Source organism: Pan troglodytes, chromosome 10 (assembly GCF_028858775.2).
Source record: "Pan troglodytes isolate AG18354 chromosome 10, NHGRI_mPanTro3-v2.0_pri, whole genome shotgun sequence".
In the NCBI taxonomy this organism is placed as follows: domain Eukaryota; kingdom Metazoa; phylum Chordata; class Mammalia; order Primates; family Hominidae; genus Pan; species Pan troglodytes.
The window spans coordinates 68,832,391-68,856,863 of record NC_072408.2 but is presented as its reverse complement, the minus strand read 5'-3'; the positions used below and the strand labels follow the sequence as shown (position 1 = coordinate 68,856,863).

The following is a 24,473-nucleotide window of genomic DNA, read 5'->3' as shown; positions in this document are numbered from 1 at the left end:
TCCACAGAGACCAAAATTCAGAGTTAAATGAAAGCAGGGGTTCAGCAAACTCTCCACAAAGGGTGACCCTCATAACAGTAGTTTCTTATTTGTAAATATAAACTCTGTTTATTGACTAGAAAAGGGCATACTTAGCATACTATACATCATAAGGGAGTATGGGCATGTAGGAAGGAAGAAAATGCAGAAACAGTTAGCAAATGATACTGCTGAATTTTTTTTTAAGACAAGGTCTCACTCTGTTGCCCAGGCTGGAGTGCAGTGGCACAATCAAGGCTCACTATAAGTCTCGCTCTCCAGGGCTCAAGAGATCCTCCCACCTCGGCCTCCTGGGTAGCTGGGACTACAGACGTGTGCCACCACACACCACATCAACAATTTTTATAATTGTTGTACTAACTGGACCTCAGTATGTTGCTGAGGCTGGTCTCGAACTCTTGAGCTCAAGCGATCCTCCCTGCTTGGCCTCCCAAAGGCTGGGATTACAGGCGTGGGCCACTGCACCTGGCTGATATTTCTGAATTTATACAAAGCTTCTCACAATACCAAAGCCATTCCTTTGGTTGTTCTCATTAATCCCACAACAAAAAATTTAACAGAGAGAAAGGTAAGCATTATAATTTCCATTGAGCAAAGAGATGAGTGCAGTTACCTAAAAAAGATGAAAGATGAGGGAAGGGGAAAAAGAAAGGGGAGGAAGAAGGAGAAGCAGAGGAAGAAGAAGGAGAAGGGAAAAGAGGGAAAGAAGGAAGGAGAGGAGGTGGGGAGAAAGAATAGAGAACAAGAGGGGAGCAGTAGATGGTGGTAATGAATGCTCAGCCCCAAATTCAACTGACCAGGGCCTGAATCCAAGCCAACCCAAGCCAGAGGCCAGGCCTGAGGCCCTTAAATACTGTATGAGTCACTCCTCTAAGAGTAAATAAAAACTCATGGCTAAGACCCTCCCCCAAGTCTTCTGAAAAAGTTATCTTGGGTCTTGGGACCCACTTTCACGGTGATTTGCATGAAGGATGAGGAAGCCTAAGAATTGGAGACAAAATATATGAGGGGGAAAACCACCCTCTCATCCCTCAAGAAGAAAGTCTAAATGTCTTTAAATAACTCAATAATGAGAGTAGTCTGTCCAGACAAATGAGTTCGAAGAGATGGCCGGCACAATGGCCTCAATAGCTTAGGATCATGGAATCTCTTCCCAAATAATCTCTAGTAGTAGTTAGCAGCTAACCTCTAGTGGTAGTTGGCAGCTACTCAAGTGAAATTCTATTGAAATTTACTCCCTGGGTTTTAATTAGTCTCTTTAAAACTTTAGACAGCACTTTTACAGTTTAATCCTGCATTGCAATTCCTACAATGGGTTGTGAGCAAGAGCCTTAAAAAAAAATTTAAAAAAGGAGAGCGAGCTAGTTTGAATGGAAAGGTAGGAACAGGGGAAAAAGAAGAAAAGGGAAGTGAGTGTGGTACACTAGAAGAAAAACAGGAGTGTGCAAGAAAAATGGCCTGTGGTCCAGTGTTACTGCAGATTCTTTTTATTGGCAGGGAAAAAAATGATATCTAAAAATATGTGTAGCTTACTGAGGAGTGAGTGCTATAAGTTAATACTATTAACCTATTTTTTAGATGAGAACACTGAGACTTTAGGGGCCAAGTTTGCATAATTCTCATGTGGTGGAGCTGAATAGCAAATCCAGCTCTAGCTGACTCCACAGTCCTAACCTGTTAACTATTATGCTACAGAGAGACCTTGATAATCAAGAAGGCTCTCAGAAAACCATCAACTAACAACCTGGAGAAGATAAACATAACGGACTCTACATGTTTGCCTTTTTTGCTCTACTTCTGTAACTGCCTGTTGCTGGGTTATTTATTTATTTATTTATTTATTTATTTTTTTGAGATGGAGTCTCACTCTGTTGCCCAGGCTGGAGTGCAATGGCGCGATCTGGGCTCACTGCAAGCTCCGCCTCCCTGGTGCATGCCATTCTTCTGCCTCAGCCTCCTGAGTAGCTGGGACTACAGGTGCCCGCCACCACACCTGGCTAATTTTTTGTATTTTTAGTAGAGACAGGGTTTCACTGCGTTAGCCAAGATGGTCTCAATCTCCTGACCTCGTGATCCACCCGCCTCGGCCTCCCAAAGTGCTGGGATTACAGGTGTGAGCCACTGCGCCCAGCCTTGCTGGGTTTATTTTTTTAAAAACAAAAGAAAACAAGATGCCAAGAAAAGCCCAGGACCAGATGGCTTCACAGCTGAATTCTACCAAACATTCAAAGAACACCAATTCTTCTTAAACTCTTCCAAAAAAAAAACAAATGGAAGTAGAGAAGATACTACCAAACTCATTTTATGAGGCCATCATTACCCTAATACCAAAGCCAAACAAAGACACCACAAGAAAAAATCTATAGGCCAATATCTCTGATTAATATAGATGCAAAAATTCTCACCAAAACACCAGCAAACCAAATTCAACAACAGATCAAAAAGTGTATACACCATGACTAAGTGGGATTTATTCCTAGGATACAAGGTTGGTTTAAACATATGCAAAACTACCAATGTGATACACCACATTAACAGAATAAAACATAAAAACCACATGATCATCTCAATCAATGCAGAGAAAGCACTTGACAAAGTTCAACATCTTTTCATGATTAAAAAAAAAAAAACTCTCAACAAAATAGGTGTAGAAGGAAATTTCCTCAACATGATAAAGGCCATTTATGAAAAGTCCATAGCTGATATCATAGTCAATGGGGAAAACCTGAATGCTTTTCTTCCAAGACTTAGTACAAGGCAAGACTGCCCACTCTCACCATTTCTATTTAACACAGTACTGGAATTATTAGCAGGAGCACACAGACAAGAAAAAGAAATAAAAATTGGGAAAGAAGGAGTAAAATTATCCCTGTTTCAAGTGACATGATCTTATACATAGAAATCCTAAAGACTCCACTAAAAACTATTAGAACTAATCAATAAATTTAGCAAAGCTGCAGGATACAAAATGCACATACAAAAATCAGTCACGTTTCTTTTCACCAATAAGAATCTATCTGAAAAGATAACAAGAAAACAATTCAATTTATAATAGCATCAAAGAGAATAAAATATTTAGGAATAAATTTAACCAAAGAAGTGAAAGCTCTGTACTCTGAAAACTGTAAAACACAGAGGAAAGAAACTGAAGAAGATACAAATCAATGGGAAGATATCTCATGTTCATAGATTGAAAGAATTAATATTATTAAAATGTCCATACTACCTAAAGCAATATACAGATTCAGTGCAATCCCTATCAAAATTCCAATGGCATTTTCTATTGGAAATAGAAATAACAACCCTAAAATTGGTAGGGAACCACCAAAGACCCAGAGTCATCAAAACAATCTTGAAAAATAAAAGCAAAGTTGGAGGCATCATACTTCCTGATTTCAAATTATACTGCATAACAACATTAATCAAAACAGTATGTATTGGCATAAAAACAGATACATAGACCAATGGAATAGAATAGAAAGCCCAAAAATAAACCCAAGCATATACAATCAACTAATTTTTGACAAGGCCATCAAGAAGACACAATGGGAAAGAATAGCCTCTTCAATAAATTGTGCTGGGAAAATGAGATATCCACATGCAAAAAAAAAAAATGAAACTGGACCCTTATCGTACCCCATACACGAAAATCAACTCAAAAGATCTGAACATAAGATCTGAAACCAAACATCTCCTAGAAGAAAACACAGAAGCAAAGCTTCTTCATATTGATGTTGACAAGGATTTTTTGGCTATCTCACCAAAAGCACATGCAACAAAAGCAAAAATAAACAAAGTGCGACTACATCAGACTAAAAAGCTTCTACACAGCAAAGGAAACAATCACCAAAATGAAAAGGCAGCCAACGAGTTAAAAAAATACATTTGCAAAAGCCAGATAGAAGTTTAATATACAAAATATATAAGGAATTCACAAAACTCAGCCAAGAAACAAATAACTCAATTAAAAAATGGGCAAAGGACCTGAATAGACATTTCTTAAAAGGAGACATGCAAATAGCTAACAGGTATATGAAAAGGTGCCCAACAGCACTAATCATCAAGGAAATGCAATCAAAACCACAATGAGATGTTACCTCACACCTGTTAGAATGGCTACTTTCGAAAAGACAAGAGATAACAAGTGTTGAGGAAGGTGTGAAGAAAAGGAAACCCTTGTGCATTGTTGGTGGGACCGTAGATTGGCACAGCCGTTGTGGAAAACAACATGGAAGTTCCTAAAGAAATTAAAAATAGCACTACTATAAGCCCCAGCAGTACCTCTTCTGGGCATATTCCCAAAGGAAATGAAATACCACCTCATAAAGAAACATGCACTCTAACACTCATTGCAGCATTATTCGCTATAGCCAAGACATGGAAGCAACCTAAATATCCATCAACAGATGAATAAAGAAATTTGTGATATATATAATATACATTTATATACAAAATATGATTCATCCTTGTAAAAGGAGATCCTGCCATTTGTGACAACATGGATGAAACTAGAGAACATTACGCTAAGTAAAATAAGCCATACACAGAAAGGAAAAAAAGCACATGCTCTCGCTTATATGTGGAATCTAAACAACAACAACAAAACAGAAAAAATAAAACAAAACACAATACGTAGAAATAAAGAGAACAGAATAGAATGATTATTACCAGGAGCAGGGGGAATGGAGAAATAGAGGTCACAGTGCACAAAGTCACATATCTGTAGGATGAATAAGACTAGAGATCTAATGCACGGCATGCGGAGTATAGTTAATAATCGTGTATTCTCTACTGGAAATTTGCTAAGAGAGTCAATTTTAGGTATTTTTATCACAAAAATAAAAGGTAACTATGTGACATGATGGATACGTTAATTTGCTTGACTAGAGTAACATTTTACTATACATATGTGTATCAAAACATCATGTTATATACCTTAACTATATACAGTTTTAAAATGAAAAAGAGGCCAGGCACCGTGGCTCATGCCTATAATCCTAGCACTTTGGGAGGCCAAGGCAGGTGGATCACCTGAGCTCAGGAGTTCAAGACCAGCCTGGGCAACATGGCGAAACCCCATCTCTACAAAAAATACAATAATTAGTTAGGCATGATGGCACACGCCTATGGTCTCAGCTACTCAGGAGCCTGTAGTGGGAGGATCACCTGAGCCCGGAGGTCGAGGCCACAGTGAGCCAAGATTGCATCACTGCACTCCAGCCTGGGTGACAGAGCAAAACTGTCTCAAAAAGATAAAAAGGAGAAAAGAAAAAAGAAAAAAAGAGAGGGAGGGAGGCAGGTGGGAAAGAAAGGGAAGGAAGGGAGGGAGGGAAGGATGGAGGGAAGGGCAAACTCAAAAGTGTGTTGGTTCATTGATCTACATCATGTAGCTCAACATGAAAATCTAGGTGTTATAATAAGATATGGATGGCAAAGACGCAGTTTTCCCTGAAGGCTCTGAAATCTGATGGTGACACTAAAGCCGCACTGCTGTCCAACTGCAAACAGCCGACGCAGGAAGGCCTGAACAAGGTCTATGCAATCCTCTTTTACAGGGCCCAGTAGAAGACCATGTGCAAGTAGGAATTCCTTGTCAAGGTTAAAAACTGTAGTGACATCTGATACTGAAGAGGACAATGATTATGAAGAACACGGCATACAAAAGGAAGGAAGGAGGAGGTTTAGAAGAGGACGTGATAATTCTAAAAGAAAACAAAGGATGTTTGTTTTTAATGATATCCCCAGTAACATGAAAACTTGGGGAGAAATAGACCAGGAGAATTATAGTCACAAAGAAATATTGGAAAAGAGCTTTTTTTCCTGGATTTTGGAATCCTATTGTAGCCAAAAGAAAGAGCCACAAGCACACTGAGTGTTGTAAATACATGTGAGAGAAGACTGCCTCGGAATATAAGGACACAGAAGTTATGAACAAGATCAGTCAGTTATACAAATAACCTAAAGGATTTTTGTGACTATTATGGCAATGGGATTTGGGCACAAGCGGCTTAAGTGGAATATTGGGAAGGCACAAATAAAACATAATATTAACTAAGGAAGATAAAATATTATCAGTCATATTGAACCATGTTTGAATAAAGGCTTATTAACAGAAGATCAGCATGTAACCCAAATAAATGGGGAATAAAACAGTTTCTCTCACCATTGCCTAGTGTAGAAGCAATAAATGGCTTGCCAGTCTTCTTGGAAAAATAGCATATCCTTAAAAGGAGTATGTGTCATCTAATTTCCTGAGTCTCCTGCACCCCAATATTCTAATTTAGCCTTTGATACATATTCTCCTTCAAGGAAAATGCACCAATTGAGCCAAATATTTAGGTCTATTTGGCAATTGAAAGTTGGCATTGTGGTTTATTCATCAGTCTTTTGTGAGTTTATTTAGAAGGAGTTAATCCTCCTGCATTTATCCCTCTTTTAAAATGCTAATGAAATAAATTTTCTAGACTTATAAGAAAAGATCAGACCCAGGTTCCTACAGAATGCCCTCCTACCCTACACTCCTTGGTAATGTCTCCCTGTAAAGGCCCAACAAGAGTAGTCAGGGACCTCTCTATTTTGACATTCTCACACTGCAACAATTAGACTGTCTTCCAAACACAGAAAAAACTCACCAGTTAGGGTTAATTAAAAGAGGTCACTCTGAATTACTCATACTGTTTAAGACCTGTGGTTTTATTTTAATTACATAGGATAAGTAGAATGCGCTATTCCACCCTTAAATAGTTCACTTAGGTTCTTGGAAAATAGCTTTAATGAAAAGAAAATCTCCATTTATAAAGACCATATAACAATTGTTTATGTGTGAATAAGAGCTTCAAACATGTTTAGAAGTTTTTTAAAACAGTGCTGTAGCTTAAGCATTCTGCTTTCATTCTTTTGTACTCTGTTAATTTGCTTAATAAACTCTCTTGGTAGACAGTCTGACAGTAAACTTTAAGCCCACTCCTTGGAACGTGCCCCTCAAGCCAGCCTCTAATGACATCTGAATAACGTGTGATAAGTATACAATTTTTAATGTATGATTCAAGCCTCAATATAGAAAAAAGTAAATATATCTTTATAACATGAAGACAATTCAGTTTAAAATTGTGTCCTTGTGGCTTTTGTTTATAAACTCACATTGATTTTTTTAAGAAAAAAGACACAGAAACACTAGTTCCCCACACCGAATCACAGAAGCGCAACGCCCTCTCTCTTGCAGCATGAAAATACATTAAGGTACGACAGAACTTAAACAGGTATTAAATTTAACCTCAGCTAGCTCTCCAAAACACTCTCAATTTAGGGTAACACAGGGCCTTGGAATGTTAACCTGGTCTACTGAGCTCTTAATCAAACGAGCATTTTTCACTTAGAAAGAAAGCCACATAGCCTCTCAAGTTGTACATGGAGAAAATGCCCCTACGAAAAGCCAGCTGAGTCAACTCAACTAATGGCTCTCCTTGCTTCTCCTGCCGTCCTGGGGCCTGCAGGCATCCGCACAGCAGTCAGCCCCTAGAACACCTTCTCTGCTGACTCATTTGTGAGTCATCGAATTTTTAGCACAGACATCACGTTGCAATTCTGTTGTTGGGAGCCAGAGACATTCTGTAAGAAACGTCTGCATTTGCAGAGTTGGTTCAGACCTGTGAGCGGCCACAGCAGCATAACGATGTGCATGCACGTGTGTTTTTGTTCACATCCTCCAGGGCTCTCACTACTGACTTTATGTAACCGCACACAACACTGCCATTTACAGCTGCAAATACTTCTCTTGCCGAGGTTCCTTAACAAACTGCTACTCTCCAATTAATTTCTGATAGAACCTTTGTTTCTGTGTTTTCCTTATCACCTTGTCACTGATGAATATACAGTAAAACAAGGAAATTCAGGGGTCAGAATCTGGTACTCAGGAAAATTTGAGGGTCTGTCAGAATCTGGTACACCCCCCCTCCAAATTCTATGGACACAGGATTTTCAGTTATATTTCCACAAAGTTCCCTGGTTCCTGGAACATTCTGTTGATGTATATAAATGCACATAGACCGGTGGTTCTCAACAGGGAATGATATTTGCCCCCAGGGGGCATTTGGCAATTTCTGGGCACATTGTTAGTTGCCACAATCAGGGGCCTGCTATTGGCACCTGGTGAGTAGAGGGTGTGGATGCTGCTAAACATCCTACAGGCAAAAGCCATCCCACCACAACAGAGAATTATCTGGCCCAATATGGCCAGAAACCCCAATATCTAAAACAGACATTCCCAAGAAAAATCAGATCACATTCCACATAAATATGGTAATGTTAAGATGGGTAGCGTTAATTCCAAAAAATTCCCCTTCAAAGAGCCATTTGAAAAGATGCAGCCTTTCAAGGAGAAGAAACTAATGACTGTCAGGTTCCCAGCTGGGCTTGACACGGTTCCAATGTTTACAGGGTCCCTGTGGATGCTGTACATTTGTAAGATTGGAAATAATAGACTCCTTTGTAGAATAAATACAGCAATTTGTGTCTTAATGGGAGCTCTGACACACACCGCCTCATTTCAGTGGCACCATGCATGAACCTTTGAAACTTCAAATACGGAAGGCAACATTTTGATAAATGTTTCTAAATTACAAAAAAAAAAAAATATTAACTGGGCATTACATAGACAATGTCAGGAAAACTAGGAAAGAAAAAATTAGCATGGTCATAATAAAGTCAGTGTTACTGGAACCCAGATCTGAGGTGAAACAGTATTCTGTTTTGGGAAACTGATTGCATATTTCACAGGCTGAAGATAAACTCTAACAGCTCCTTTGTTTTCTTCTTTAGACAGAAAAATAATTATTGCTCTGTGGCAAATGTTCTATAAAATAGGAAGCCATATTGTTAGCTTTATGGCTCCACATTCTCAATTTTCTTTGCTCTCAAGCTAGGTATTCTGGAGAGGAAAAAAAATTAAATCAACTGTCTGCAGTTGGATGTCTCCCTGAGATGACAGATGAGACTCAGTCATAAACATCTACAGCAAAAGCAGACCCATCTGTGTTGAATGCAATTAAAGTACTGCCAGTAACAACGGCTTAAACAGAAGAGCACTCTTTCTCACCTTTAGAGGTCAATGAAGAAGTTGTTTTTTGGAATAAAAAGAAGAAAAACTATCAAGTCTAACTAAAAACTTGATTAACAGAAAGAGTGAACTTCACCATGGATATATGATCATTTATACAGTTTGTGCTGTTCCATAGAACCTCCATACCCTATGTAGTCAACCCTCGGTATCTGCAGAGGATTGGTTCCAGGAGCCCCTGCAAATACAAAAATCTGCTCAAGTTTCTCATATAAAATTGCATAGTATTTGCATATAACCTATACATATCCTCCTATATACTTTAAATTACCTGTAGATTAGTCATAATATCTAATACAATCTAAGTGCCAGGTAAATACTTGTTATACTGTATTGCTTTTTTAATTTGTATTATTATATTTTGGTGTTTTTGATCTGTGGATGTTTGAATACACAGATGCAAAACCACTGGATAGGGAGGAAGACTGTATTCTCCCACTCTGCTCAGGCCAAAATCATCAGCTGTATCACCGAATATTATGTAGTAGAAAGGAGATGCGCACAGAGATTTAATTAATTTGTACAATTTGAAATTTTGATATGATGCTCTTTTAATAGAAACAACTTACAAATTCAAAGAGTTTCCATCTGTCTGATCTTATTTTATCCTCATGGCATGCAGATGAAGTACATAAGACGAACATCTTCATCCCATTACACAGGTGGGGAAACTGAGTCTCAAGAAAGCTATCTCACTTGTCCAAGGCCACACAAGTTAATGGTGGTGCTAGAACAAGACTCTCTTGGCCCTACACGATGCTGAAGAAGTCACACAGAATATTACAAAAATAAACCTTGTGAAAGACAAAAGCAGCAGCCCCTGACATCCAATAGGTGGTCTGGTCCTCTTAGCAAGGCCATACTGTTCTCTGTTGAACAATTTCACAGAATGTCATCAGACAAGGCCACTCTGTGACTGTGATGGATCAAGACAAAACAAGACCATTCCCTAATCATGTCTAAACACAGACAAAATATGAATATTGTCCAAGCCACAAAAATGACTAAATATCCCTCTCCCCCAACTAATATGAGTGACTGTTGCTTCCTTAGAAGCCTGTCCTCCCTATAGGTAAAATTTATTAAGATACCAATTATAGAATTCCTCTTCCTGACAACATTCTCACCCACAGCAAAGCCTCACTTCCTTAAATCCTCCCCAAATCACCTTACACAAACACAAATCCTCTAGTAAGTTCTTTCTAACATGCTCTGAGATGCCCCACAGCTCCTCATGGCATGTTCCTTTCTCACTGCATAAGTAATAAACCCAACTTGTTCAACTACCCATGTGTTCCTGATGGTCTTTGGGTGGAGGCCATTGACAAGCTTATAGTAAGAACCAAAGAAGCCATGATTCACACTTTGCTTTTTAAACCTGGTTACTGACAGCATTTTCCTAAATCATACAAAAGTAAGAACCCAACAATCCTGGGGCAGCCATGTGAAAACCAACAAGAGAAGAGCCCACCCAGTGCGCTAAAATTGAATTATAAATAGGAGATCCAATTAATCTAATAAACCTACCTCTACGTTTAGAGACATTTTGATATGTTAAAGGTTTCATTGGGCCAATTACCTGATACTTCACAGCTTTATTTCTATCGTAAGCCTGGCAGTCAGACAGAGAAGGGGGTCAAACAGGGTTGAATGAGGTACATAAATTCTGATTGGTTTCACCTCCCCCATGTCAATATCCTCACAAATCCTAAAGCTATGTATCAATGCAAAGATACTGGCCATGTTAATTAAACATTCCAATTCTTTCTGTCAAAGGGTAAAATTTTGAATGATGCCGTAATAATACCTACCAATTTCAAAAGGAATTGCTAAACTCCTAAGAAAATTGAATTACAGATCGTATCTAGATCACATCAAAATATCTAGTTAAATGGCTTTTTAAAACTTTTTAAAAATCTAGCCCAACATCCAGAGATTTTGTCTGCATCACATCAAATTGTCCTGAATTTCTGAATTTTTGATTGAATAAAGAAGCCATGTTGTCACCATGAAGCTTTCTTCTTTACAGATGGTTAAAAAAGCAGGGTAAATAATAATAAAGATTGTCATGAAAACTGGTGTTAAAATAAAATTGAGATGTTTTTCGAGTAGGACATGTTTGAATATCAGAAAAATCAGTCAGCTAGATGCTTCAAGTTCTCCAAAAATAAAACCCAAATTATTTTGAATCCAAAAGGAATGTCCTATTGTCCTATTTTAACATCACACCATAATTCCATCTCTCCTTAATTTCTGTGCATTTCCGGAAACTAAACCTAGACCCACCATATCTCTCAGATGCCAGCTGCCTTTAGCACTCCACCAACAATGGCCTCCAAGTTGCAGAACTCTTCCCAAGCACCCATAATTGAACATCTTCTCATAATCTAAGCCATATCATCTTTTACCCATGACCCATAGGCTCTACTCTGAAAATCTCTCTGAGCCCCTAGTCTTCAAATTTGCTATTAAAATTCCAATCTATCCATATAAAATAATAACAATATGTTGAGATTTGTTGGAGAAAAGCCAGTTCTACTCACCACATTTTTTCCTTCATTTTGGGCATCTCGATAATCAGGATTAAGCTAGAAAAACAAAGGAAAATTTAGTTTTTCATTGCTATGAAAAGCACACTAACAAGACCATTGATCTTCAATTCAATTAATTATTCTATCCTCAACTAAGTTTAATATAAAAAGATGCTAAGAAAGAAACTATTAGTAAATATGACAATTTAAAATACTACCATCAAACCCTAGTTGCAGGAGACAAAAGCTGACATGCCAAGTTCATTGCCTTGGTTTATATCAGAACTGTTGACATCTTTGAAGAAGTAAGAATTGACAATATCACCTCCTCTGGAAAAATATTCAATAGAGTTCACCATTTTACCCTCTGCAAAAACTGCCATTTACCAATAACTCAGACACAAATTAAACAAAAAAAACCAGTGGGACATTGCTGATTTGAGATCATGTTTTACATGTTATGTACACAAGGAAAAGAAAAACAAAACAGAGCAAAAAAGGAGCTACATATCAGATATGTGAGCAAATACATGAGGACTGCTGAAACAAACAAACACATGTCTTCGGGCTTGGAGAGTGGCATTTTGGGGCCAATCTGATGACAAAGATGAGTTCTGGATATGCTGAGTACAGACCCTTGCATCATCTGGCTGGTTGAAATCCATGACTCCTCACTCCCACTTGTCCTTACAGTCTCAAAGCGATTCTTAGTTGTTCTGAAATAGTTGATCACTCATAAAGCAATAGATGTATGTGGTGTGTTTCTTGAAACATCAAGTTGTCCAGTTGAATTTAATCATTTTAATGTGAATCAACTGGTGTATACAATGCACAATCCCAGTAAAGTTATCATTTAAAATGTAAGGTTAGGAGTCTTTCTCATAATACCACTTATCTAGGAGCTCTGAGAATTGCCCCTTCCAACTTATCACTAAATACCAATGAGGGTTCTGAAAAAAACAAAAGCAAAGCAAAATGAAAGCAAAAAAAATCCCAATCTCATTAAGAACTAAGGCTGAAAAAACAACCTAAATTCCAAATCTTCAGTGAACTGATGCTAATTATAAAGTAGATAGTTCTTGGGGACAGGCAGGTAATGACCCAGTTTTTATCATGTGGCAAACTTCAACGTCTCTTTAAGCTAGTGGCCACGTAAACAAAGATAAGAAGATACTGAGTCAGTTTGAATGCTGACGTAGAAACCCAGAGAATTTACCGACCAAAAACCTATAGAGAAGAGTTTCTCTATCACTGGCAAGCTGCCATGAAATTACGCAGAAAACTGCTTCCCTAGTCTGCTACCTGTCTCTGACTTTACATGACCAAACAGATGCTCAGAAAACAAGTGGGCAGAAAGTGGAGGGAAAAGATGATGGCCAAGGCCTTTTTGAGAAGCATGGTGTGAAGAGAGAAAAGGAATGCCGTATGCTGGAATGACATTGCATGATGATGCAGAAATAGCAAAGGGGTAGGACACAGAAGCAACTGCCTTAGTTAAACCCAGGTGTGTAGAGTCCATAGAATCCATAGAGTCGATGTCTGCTCAAATCTGGGAACTGCGCTGCAAATGCACCCATCAGCCAGCCCTGCAGCTGAACATTTAGAAAGAGGACTGAATTTTCATACTAGAGAATTTAAAAATTGAACAGAAGGACAATCCACTCAACCCTCTGGTTCTGCGCAGAGCTCACTCATCTGAGGATAACAAGGAAAGAACAAAGGAAGGAAAAAACAAAATAGGACTGATGGAACACTGAGTTAGAACAAGGGAGATTCCTTCTCAGAGTCTTTCTCAACATTTCCTATGATATGATGCAAAATGAATTTTCAGGAAATGGTTTGGCATCCTCAGGAAAGTACAAGTAAACATGACCTCTACATAAAGGCAACGAAATAACATAAAGAGCTAAAATGATAGTATAGAAACAATATGTGGCCGGGTGTGGTGGCTCATACATTTAATCCCAGCACTTTGGGAGGCCAAGGTGGGTGGATCACCTAAGATCAGGAGTTCGAGATCATCCTGGCCAACATGGTAAGACCCCGTCTCTACTAAAAATACAAAAATTAGCTGGGCATGGTGGCACGCACCTGTAATTCCAGCTACTTGGGAGGCTGAGCATGAGACTTGCTTGAACCCAGGAGGCAGAGGTTGCAGTGACTGCACTCCAGCCTGGATGACGAAGTGAGACTCTGTCTCAAAATAATTATAATAATAATAATATATAAATACTAAAATAACAATATAAATAATACAATATAAGAGAAGTTATGGAATTTCTTCATATTTCAATATACATGAAAACATAAATACAAAATTAAAGTCCACATTAGCACCAACAGCACAGTTACAGAAAATCAGCAATGCAGAGGATGAGCAGCTTAGCAGCTATCCCTCCATACAGAAGGAAGGTATCCAGAAATGATAATTAGAAAAAGAAAATGGTCACAGACAACCAGAGAAGAGACAACCAACTAATGAGGGACCAGAGCTCTCAAATGGAAGAGAGAATAAGTGGAACACAAGCAATAATCAAAGATAATAGAAGATAAAATTTTCCTCAGCTGAAGAAAGAATTGTGTATGCAGAGGTTACTCTATCCATTGAAATCAACCACAAAAGATTGACACATTCATTTGAAGATGATAAGGGGAAAAGGCAGAGAAAACAGTGGTAGGGGTGTAAAACAGAGCCAGAAATTAGGCTAAGATTTTAAAAGCATGTCATGTAAGAGAAGAATGATAAACCAAATGTGGCATATTCAAACAATGGAGTACTACTCGGCAATGAACATGACGAGCTTCTCATGCAAGCGACAACCAAGAATGAATCTCAAAGACATTAAGTGGATGAAGGCACACACAAAACACAATGTACTGCATGATTCCATTTAAATGAAATAAACGAACAAACAAAACTACATTATGGTGAAACAAATCAGAAAATGAGTAGGAGTGTGAGGGAAGGGAGTATGGATGGAAAGCAGTACCCAGACCAAGAGTTTCATGACAGCAGCCTTTCAGTTTTCAGAACTGACACACAAGGAGGGTAAGAAGATACAGGTCACCTGTTAATGCTGCGACAGCCACTGAGGGGACTTGAGGCTGGCCTTTGTCTACAGAGACCCAGACTTTCCCTCAGATTCCTTAAGTTCCCTTGAATTATGAGTAACAGAATTAGTTCCAAAACGGGATTTAATCCTGCTTTTAGAATCCAAGAGTGAAAGGTAGAGAGCAAAGAGTGAGTTAACTGGCCTCCTTTCTTCTGATTAAAGAAACACATTTTCACTTGTTAGTAAAGAAAATTCTAGCACGGTGTCCAGAAGAAATTTATTCATCTATTTTAGTCAAGTTTCACCATAGCTTTTTTAAAAATTTATTTGTCTTCTGCTTGAAAATTTTCAACTTTTCTTTTAAATTAAAAAAAATCCATACTAAAATTTTAGCTAAATTATATCCAAATGATATGCAACATGTTCGACCAAGGATGTACCTTATGGCCCAAGTTTTCACTCAATACACATTAGAATGGTTATTACAGACACTTGAAATTCAATGCTGGAAACCATGACATATCCCCCACTAAAACATGCACAAAAACAGGAATTAATGTACCTAAGTCAAACACAAAATAAAATAATTTATGCCCTCTGAAACTTAGATCATATATTCTACCTCAAAGACAATGTTGCCTTCTACAATCAGTCTTTACGTATTTCCCCTGCTTAGGATTACCCGTCCCTGACTGGCTGTCTGGGGAAGTGGATTCCAGTCTCTGCTCTATAAGGAAACACCAGCATCTTTAGGAAAGGTGGCCTAATGCCCATGGAACTCAGTGTCCTCATCTGCAAAATGAGAAAAAGACTATGACTAAACCATGACTCTATGTCAATAAATTTTACATATTCATATCTTTGGCAGCAAAACTACAGATGGTGCCAATCAGTTAGATTTTGCCTCATCTGTGTCTCTCAGGCTGCAATATGATTTTTTAAATAATTAACATAGAGAGATTACCTCAGTAAACTCAATAAAGTATAATAATAACAATAATGATGTGGAAGAAAAGGAAGAGGAGAAGGGAAAGAAGGACAAAAAGCCACCCAAATAAATCCAGGGCCATATAAATTAACCAACGTTAACTATTAAAGGCCAAAAAAATATATGCTTTAAATTATACTGCTGTTTCCCATCTCTAAATTGAATAATAGCAGTAATTCTTAAAGTAAGAGACTAAAAATGAATAGAAAAAAATTATTTTTTAAAGAAGGAGGAAAAAGACACGGTCATATGGAGGTCTTTTAGGACTTAAAGTCTTTATGTTAAAAAAATAAATTATAAATCTGGCGTTGGAGAGCTAATACGCCATTCAATCATTTATTCAATAAATATTAATAGAGCATCTATAATGGGCAAAGCATTGCAGCATATGGTATTTTAGCAAAGACAAAGAGAATATGGTCCCTGACCATAAGACATTACAACCTAGGAGGGAAAATAAGACATAAATACAGTCAGCTGAAATACAAAATAAAATGTGACAAGGGACATAAGACAGGAATGAATAATTTATAAATAATATAGGTCAGAGGAAGGAGGGATCTGTGGTGGGCAAATTTATTCACAAATTATTCATGGAGAAGGTAGCATTTGAGATAAGCCTTGAAGGATGGGTAGAATTTTAACTGGCAGGGCAGGAACCAGAGAGTGAAGAAGGCAGCAAGGCTGGAGGGGCCACTGCCACATGGGTGAGAAAAATGAGACTTCTTTAAAGAAGACCCATCAGTGTCACTTACGAAATACTTTTTTATATGCTTTTACAGGTTAATTCATTTAACCTTACAATTATACTATAAGACAAGATTCTTAACACAGTTTACAGACAAGGCACTTGGAGCACATCAACTGAAGTGCTTTATGCAAAGTCACACCGCTGGGGAGTGGCAGGGTGGGCAAGCACAGGTCTGAGGGCTCCAAAGCCACGTCTTTCAGGTCCTGTAGCACGCTGCTTCCCTCCTGCCTCCATAAAGCAGAGTGGTGTGATGCAAGCTGGGAAGGAGGGTCAGCCCAGACCATCCAGGCCTCTAAACCGCAGGCTAGAGAGTTTGCATCCATATTCAGATGATGCAAGGGGACAGAGGATGAAAAAGGGAAAGTAACTAAGGGCAGTGGTCCAAGGAAGAGGTGGGTGGACCCAAATGAAGATAATAATGCTGGAATAAAAAGGACAAAGTGGATGTGAAAGATTTTGCAGAGACAGAATCAGTAGAATCTGAATGTGTAAACTGAGAGAGAAAACTGTTTATCATGACTCTCAAGTCTTTAACTATGAACTAAGAAAAATCACTATTTTGCAAGGAAACAATTAAATTTTAGATAAATTTATTGATTTTGTATGGCAATGGCATATCCAAGATCAAAGGCAGGGTCCACTGCAGCCATGGCAGTGAGTAACAGAGAGGGAATATAGAGACCCATTACTAATCTTTGAAGACAGTCTTCAATTAAATGGCCAAAGAAGAATATAAAGAAGTCAGGTGTGGTGCAAAATGATAGAGAGAGAGAAACATCACAAATACCCAGGCAGTGAAAGTCATGATTGTACCACAATCAATTAAAAAACAACTGCACCCCTCCATCTAACACAATAGCAAGAAGCAGACCGTAAGTTTTTAAGTCCATAATACCCACTTATTTTCTTAAAAGAGAAGCTTTACTTTTTTTTACAATGAAATGTGTTTTGATCAATTTTTATTATATATAACACTGAAATCATAAACATCATGTGTGTATTTTTAAATAATTATATTTATATGTTTCTCTTTCCAATGACTGGCATTTCAGGACAAATCTATTATTCTGATTGATAAGCCTAGAAAAGAAAGGAGAGAAAATAACCTTTACTGGGTGTATATGTGTGTCAGGTACAATTTCTATATTTTGATATGTAACATTTTATTCGTATGTATAGGGTCTGGTCTGTATGTTAGTCTGCTGTATTTATGTATACATATACATGCATACAAACCAGGCCCTTTTCACATACTATGGCTGATACATTTGAGAGAGAACTAAACATAGAGACATTTAAAACTACAGCCCCAACAGTCATAAAATCCTGTGCTATTATAGAGTTTCTTGAGTACTGGGTTTTTAGCTAATTAATTAAATCCACAGGCTATTGAATAGTCAGGAAATAAGTGTTTACTGCCATCTGGTGGAAGTTTTGCCTATCTACAAACAAATAAGCTAGTGATCTTTAAAGGGGCTTTTATTCCAATCTTGAATAAATGATATTATTATGCAGTACTTGATCTATATTGCTTTGGAAAGATCATCAAAAGTTTTTGCTTTAGTAAGATCCAAAGAAAGAAAATGCAGAAAGCATCAGATCATAAATTGTGAAGGCTGATTTATAATTCTTCCCACAACTGTGGAAGACCCATTTACTGAGGTCCCCATATTTTCCTATGCAAAATATGGTAAAATTACTTTCTCCCTCACAGACATAGTTGTGAACTTACCTGAACCACTACAATAATAATACAAGTAAAATATCTATGACAAAGTGTCGATGAGTGTGTGGACAGCTGTGTCAAAAATATCAGTGTATATTTACCTTCCCCTCATGCCACCTAACTACATATATGCCCCACAGAAACCAACATTGCAAGAGAAAGGGTCTAATAATATGCTCCGTATTACTTCATGAGATCAAAAATCTTTATCTTGTTCATAATTACTTTGTTCCACATTTTATCCATAGGTTTCTAGCATTGAGGTTTTTGGTTTGGTTTGGTTTTTGGGGGCGGGGTGGGGGGGTTGGTGTTTTTTTTTCTTCTCCTTTTATTTTGAGATAGACTCTCACTCTGTCGCCCAGGCTGTAGTGCAGTGGTGCGATCTCGGCTCACTGCAACCTCCGCCTCCTGGGTTCAAGTGATTCTCCTGCCTCAGCCTCCTGAGTAGCTGGGGCTACAGGCATGTGCCACCATGCCCGGTTTATTTTTTGTATTTTTAGTAGAGAAGGGGGTTTCACCATACTGGCCAGGCTAGTCTTGAACTCCTGACCTCAAGTGATCTGCCCACCTTGGCCTCCCAAAGTGCTGGGATTACAGTCTAGCACTGAGTTATTTCTTTAAAATTAATCCGAATCCCTAAACTATCCTGTTGGATATCTTTACATTGAATAAGGGACCATTTCTAATCCTTGGTTAGCTTTACTATCTTGCAGGATAAAACTTAAACCGTGTTAAATCTTGTATCATTATCCTAGTTCCTAGGTGTTTTCCGCAATTCACCAAAAAAAAGATGCTATTCTTAAATAGCTTGCAACATATGTGTTTTCTCTATGTAATTCAACTACGGAATTTCCAGCATATCAAATGGTCTGATTTCCTTTGGATAGTGCCCCCTTCACTTCCACATAAATAATTAGGCTTATTACATTTTTCTGAATACCTAAACCATCCAGTTAAGTGCTGGTTAAAATACAGTATCATACTTGGGCACTGTATCTATAAGTAAATTTTAGATCTTATCTAATTTGTGCTTAGATTTAAGGTTGCAGTCCTTTAAACTTACTGTGAGACTCAGCATGGTCACCTACAGATGTTAACAATTAGACATTACATAGAACCATTTCTCTCAGATGTGCATGTATAGTGGAAACAATGGCAAAAGAGATCTCAATGTCCCAGAGATTGAGTTAATCTAAATTGCAAACTCTTAGAGGACAAGGACCATGTGTTAATCATCTCTGTTTTCTTCACAGTGTCAAAGTAGTACTTCTACCTAGTAGGCATTCAATATATGTATACTTTCAGTATAATACAGATCAGAGTTTCTCAACCCTTAGCATTACTGGTATCTTGAACCCGATAATTCTTTGTTGGGAGGGGCTGTCCTGTGTATAGTAGGATGTTTAGCTACATCCCATTCCCTAACTGTGACAATAAATAGCAGCTCCCATTCCCCAACTGTGAAAATAAAAATGTCTCTAGACATTGCCATCGTTACCCTCAGTTGAAAGCATTCATTCCTAATACCTTCATTATATCGGTTTTTTGATTTTAACAAAATAAATCACCTCTGTGAGCCTGGATTTCTTTTTCTGTAAACTAAAATTATTGGATTTATAACAACAGTCAATAAGTCCCTGTGATTCATTCATTCAATCATCCAACAGTTACTGAAGGCAAATTAAGTGTCAGGCACTCTTCTAGGCACAAGGCATCCAGCAATGAGCAAAACACATACAGGCCTTTCATTGCAGGGAACAAAATAGCCATTGAATAGATATACACAATACATACAACAGGTAACAAACAAATGCATAGCTAACTGTGAACTGTGATAAGCCCAAAGAAATGCTATAAACATTTCCTCCCTAAGTGGGGGATTTCTGAAATATCTCAACAGGTTTATGGAGAGTAACTGTGGCATTATCCAGAATCAAAGGCCTTTAAAATTCTAAAATGCTCAATGAACTCTAACTGCGCTATATTATTTAAAAGACCACAATTTAAGTTGCTACACAATAGCGTGAGTTAAACTCAAATGTATAGACCATAAAAAAACTATTTCAAGTTATTCAAAAGAAACTTCATTTCTGCTTTAGAAAAATTTATCTAAAGAATTCAGAGAAATAAAAGCAATATATGTTAAAATATTCTAATAATCCAGGTCATGGATAGTCTTTTCAGCTGTTCTCCTAGATAAGCACTCAGCATACTTTGCCCAGTTGATTAAGAGTAATGTCACCCAAAATGTCTATTTATAAACCACGGAAGTGACTGGCTGGCTGTGTGTTATACCTGACATAGGAACTGCACAACAGATCATGAGATATTATTGGAAGGATTTTCAGTGGCTCCATGAGGCAGTGTTTCCTATGTCAAAGCATTGTAGTAATCTTTTCCAGATAAACATATTAAATAACTAAACTTTGCCCCTATATACTTACCCTCCTTAACTTATCTAAGACATGCTAGTTATTAATAATGATAATAATAATAAAACACTACTCTGCATTTTCTCTCTGTTTCCTCTCCAAGAAAGCAAACAGACTTAATATTTATTGCATACCTCTCATGTACAAGGTGCTGTACATCCCCTATCTTCTTTAATTCCAGAATAATACTATACAATATAGATTCTTAACTTTTTTACACACAAAGGAACTCAGGTCCAGAGGGGTTAAATATTTGCTTAAAGTCAGACAGATTGTAAACAGTATGCATGGGATTTTTTTCCCACTATGCTAGGCTCTGTCACACTGGCCAATATAAACACCATAAACTCAAAGGCAATTCAAGAATTACATAATCCAATTTACCAGGAATGCCTACAGCACATGAAAGTAATATTTTAAATTATAAATATGTCTGTTAAAGTTGGAAAGGTCATGGGAAAAAAGGTTAATACTCTGCAATATCTAGCCGCACTGCTAGGTACTTCCCTTTAATGCAAAAACAGCAGCATCCTCAACCACCTCATTTTTAAAAATACATTTTATAAAAATCATCTAATAGGACTCTTAATTTTCCCTGGCCTGCAACTCTGCTTCCCCTTTTCACAGCAGTGCTATGAAAACTCAGTCTGCACCCACTTCTGCTTCCTGGCTTCCTGGTCATTCCTCCACTCCTGCATTCTGGTTTCCACTAAAAATGTTCCCCATAAAGTAACAAATGATTGCATTCTTGCCAGCTGATGTAAGCAGATTTGTTTCTGGCCTGTTTAGTAGCACTTCCTCCTTTGTGAAGTTCTCTCCTTCCTCGCTTGGCATTTGTAATTCAGCCCATTTGATTTTCCAGGTGCTTCTGGTTTCTCAGGCTCCCAGTCTCTCCCACATCCTTCAAAGATAATTTCCTCATGATTCTACCTTCAAACACCCTCCCACTCTCTTTCTACTCCCTAATGATCTTACCTGCGCTCTGAAAACCCAAATCTAACACTGGTCAATCCCCAAACTTCCAGACATTTTGAAACCTTCCCTAGTGGACAACTTCACCCAGACATTTTATAAGCATAATCAAATTTGAATGGATTATTTCCCTCATCAATTTGGCACCTCTTCTCATTTTCCCTAATTTGGTGAATGACATCACTAGTTCTCCAAAGCCAGAATCCTATTCCTTAACCCTTAACACCTGACGGCTTACCACTGCATCAGTTCTGTCTCCCAAAATGCCTTCAACCCTTCCCTTCCTCACCATTACCGAAGCCTCTCCCTTGGTTCAAGTGCTCAAAATTACTAAAGCAAAAACTGTTGATGACCTTTCCAAAGCAATATAGGTCAAGTAATGCAAAATAATTATCTTTGTTAAAGATTGTAATATAGCCCTTTTAAAGACAACTACCTTATTTGTTTGTAGATAGGCAAAACTTCCACCAGATGGCAAAGAAAGAAAATGTAAAAAGCAGCACATCATTCAGACTCTTATCTGGCCTCACTGCCTCTAGATTGAATTTCTTCTAGTCACTTCACAAAGGCTCCAGAGCAGTGCTGCCCACTACAACTGTCTCTTTGGAAATGTGCATTATTTCGTGTGGCGTGGCTGTTGAGCAACTTGAAATGTGGCTGCTGTGAATGAGAAACTGACTTTTAAATTTTATTTTGATAATATTAATTTTAACTTAATAGCCAACATGTGGCTAGAAACTACTATATTACACAGTACAACTCTGGAGTGGTCTTCTTTAATCACAAATCTATTTATTATACTCCTCTGTACTTTAAAGATAAAACCCATTCTCCTTGATATATATGGCCTGAACTGATCAGCTGCACTACACTTCTGGCCCCATCGCTTCCCTCTCACCTTCTAGCATTACTTCCAAACTCACAAGTCCTACATATGAAACTAGTTTGTATGGTACCACACACCTCCTTTCTTGTGTACAAGCTGCCCTCGCTGTCTGAACGCCCTTTCTCCCTCTTCCCCATGTGCCTTACTCATTCATCAAGCAGCAACGCCTCTGACCTCCTGACCATTTCTTGCACATCCTTGAGACCCCCTGAGAAAAGTGTGGGCCACTATTCATATTGCTATCATAAATTTATCACACTGTACTGGGATTTTTTTAATGACATCACTGATCTCTACCAAAGGCCTGCTAGTAGCTGATCAGTCCAAGCCTCGAGGTAGCTACCAAGTTAAACTTCCTCAAACTTCGTTCCTATTACAAACTAGATAAAAGTTAAACCCTTCATTCAAAATCTTAAAGCAAGGAGACCTGTCAGTCATTCCTTTCACAACACCTTCCTTGGGCTGGGCCTCAGTTTTAATATTGTCTATGTATGATTTGGACATTCTGTATCTCTGATGCGCCTTCTTAGCAACTTACACAGGACTGCCCTTTTATTTCTCTAACAGTCCATGTCTATTATTTTCTTTGAGAACCAGTTTGCCCCAAGCAAGAATCTTCAACTAACCTCACACCAGATTCTCTCACTGGAATATGACCCAATTCTACCTGCACATATAATTAGCCCTCCCTGATTGTGCCGCGCTGTCTTCCGAACTAGAAGCTCCATTCTTTGAAGGCAAAGGCTGAGTCCTCAGCTTCCTTTGCCATACCTGCAGCATTCTACCATGCTGTGCATTTACCAGGCACTGAAGAAACATATTGAAGGTTGCATGAAATCTTAAAGACTATGTTTGCAATTTTATGAATTCCAAAAATAATCATTCCCAATTCTTGCATTCCCCACATCCCAATATGTGTCTTTTTAAAAATAATATCTAGATATTAAAGAGAAAACTGAACAAGTAAAATAAATCTGTGCCATGGAGCCTCTATCGCCTAAGAATAAGGGTACAGGGTAATAAAACAAATAATTCTAGGAGGTTGTCGCTCAAAATATAGAGAACCCCCGTCCCACTTGAACGACATGACTAATGCTTTGAAATAAAAAACCTGGGCTATTTTATTTTATTTTATTTTTTGAGACAGAGTCTTGTTCTTTTGCCCACGCTGAAGTGCAATGGCACGATCTTGGCTCACTGCAACCTCCACCTCCCGGGTTCAAGCAATTCTCCCACCTCTGCCTCCCAAGTAGCTGGGATTATAGGCACCCGCCATCATGCCTGGCTAATTATTGTATTTTTGTAGAGACAGGGTTTCACCATGTTGGCCAGGCTAGTCTTGAACTCCTGACCTCAGGTGATCCACCCGCCTCAGCCTCCTAAAGTGCTGGGAATACAGATGTGAGCCACCGCGCCTGGCCAACCTGGGCATTTTTTGACAAGAGATTAATAACCAGAATATATAAGGAGCTAAAACAACTCAATAGACAAAAAAAAAACTAATAATCTGATTTAAAAATGAGTAAAATATCTGAATACAAATTTCTCAAAAGAAGACATACAAATGGCAAACAAATATATAAAAAAATGCTTAACATCATTAATCATCAGAGAAATGCCAACCAAAACTACAATAAGATATCATCTCACTCCGTTTAAAATGACTGTTATCCAAAAGAAAGGCAATAACAAATGCTGATGAAGATGTGGAGAAAGGGGAACCCTCACATGGTTGGTAGGAATGTAAATTAGAGCAGCCACTATAGAGAACAGTATGGCGGTTCCTCAAAAAACTAAAAATAGAGCTACCATATGATCCGGCAATCCTACTGCTAGGTATACACCCAAAAGGAAGGAAATCAGTTTATGGAAGAGGTACCTGCATTCCCATGTTTATTACAGCACTACACACAATAGCCAAGATTTGGAATCAACCTAAGTATACATCAACAGATGAATGGATAAAGAAAATGTAGTACC

The 24,473-nt window shown here is 38.1% G+C and overlaps 1 protein-coding gene across 14 annotated transcripts in view; it reads right to left on the bottom strand.

The window, feature by feature from the left end:
• ITPR2 (inositol 1,4,5-trisphosphate receptor type 2) overlaps window positions 1-24,473 on the bottom strand; it is a 499,386-nt gene that overhangs the window by 351,298 nt on the left and 123,615 nt on the right. For 13 of the 14 annotated variants that reach the window (XR_010148345.1, XM_063786880.1, XM_016923764.4 and 10 more), the window contains one exon: window positions 11,698-11,742. Coding sequence is in view for 12 of the 14 variants with exons in the window: in XM_063786880.1 (XP_063642950.1) it covers window positions 11,698-11,742 (45 nt within the window). In the remaining 2 variants the exon portion in view is untranslated. Of the gene's footprint in view, window positions 1-11,697; window positions 11,743-13,776; window positions 13,874-24,473 lie in introns of those variants that run through there. The other variant, XM_063786887.1, reaches the window with a different exon arrangement.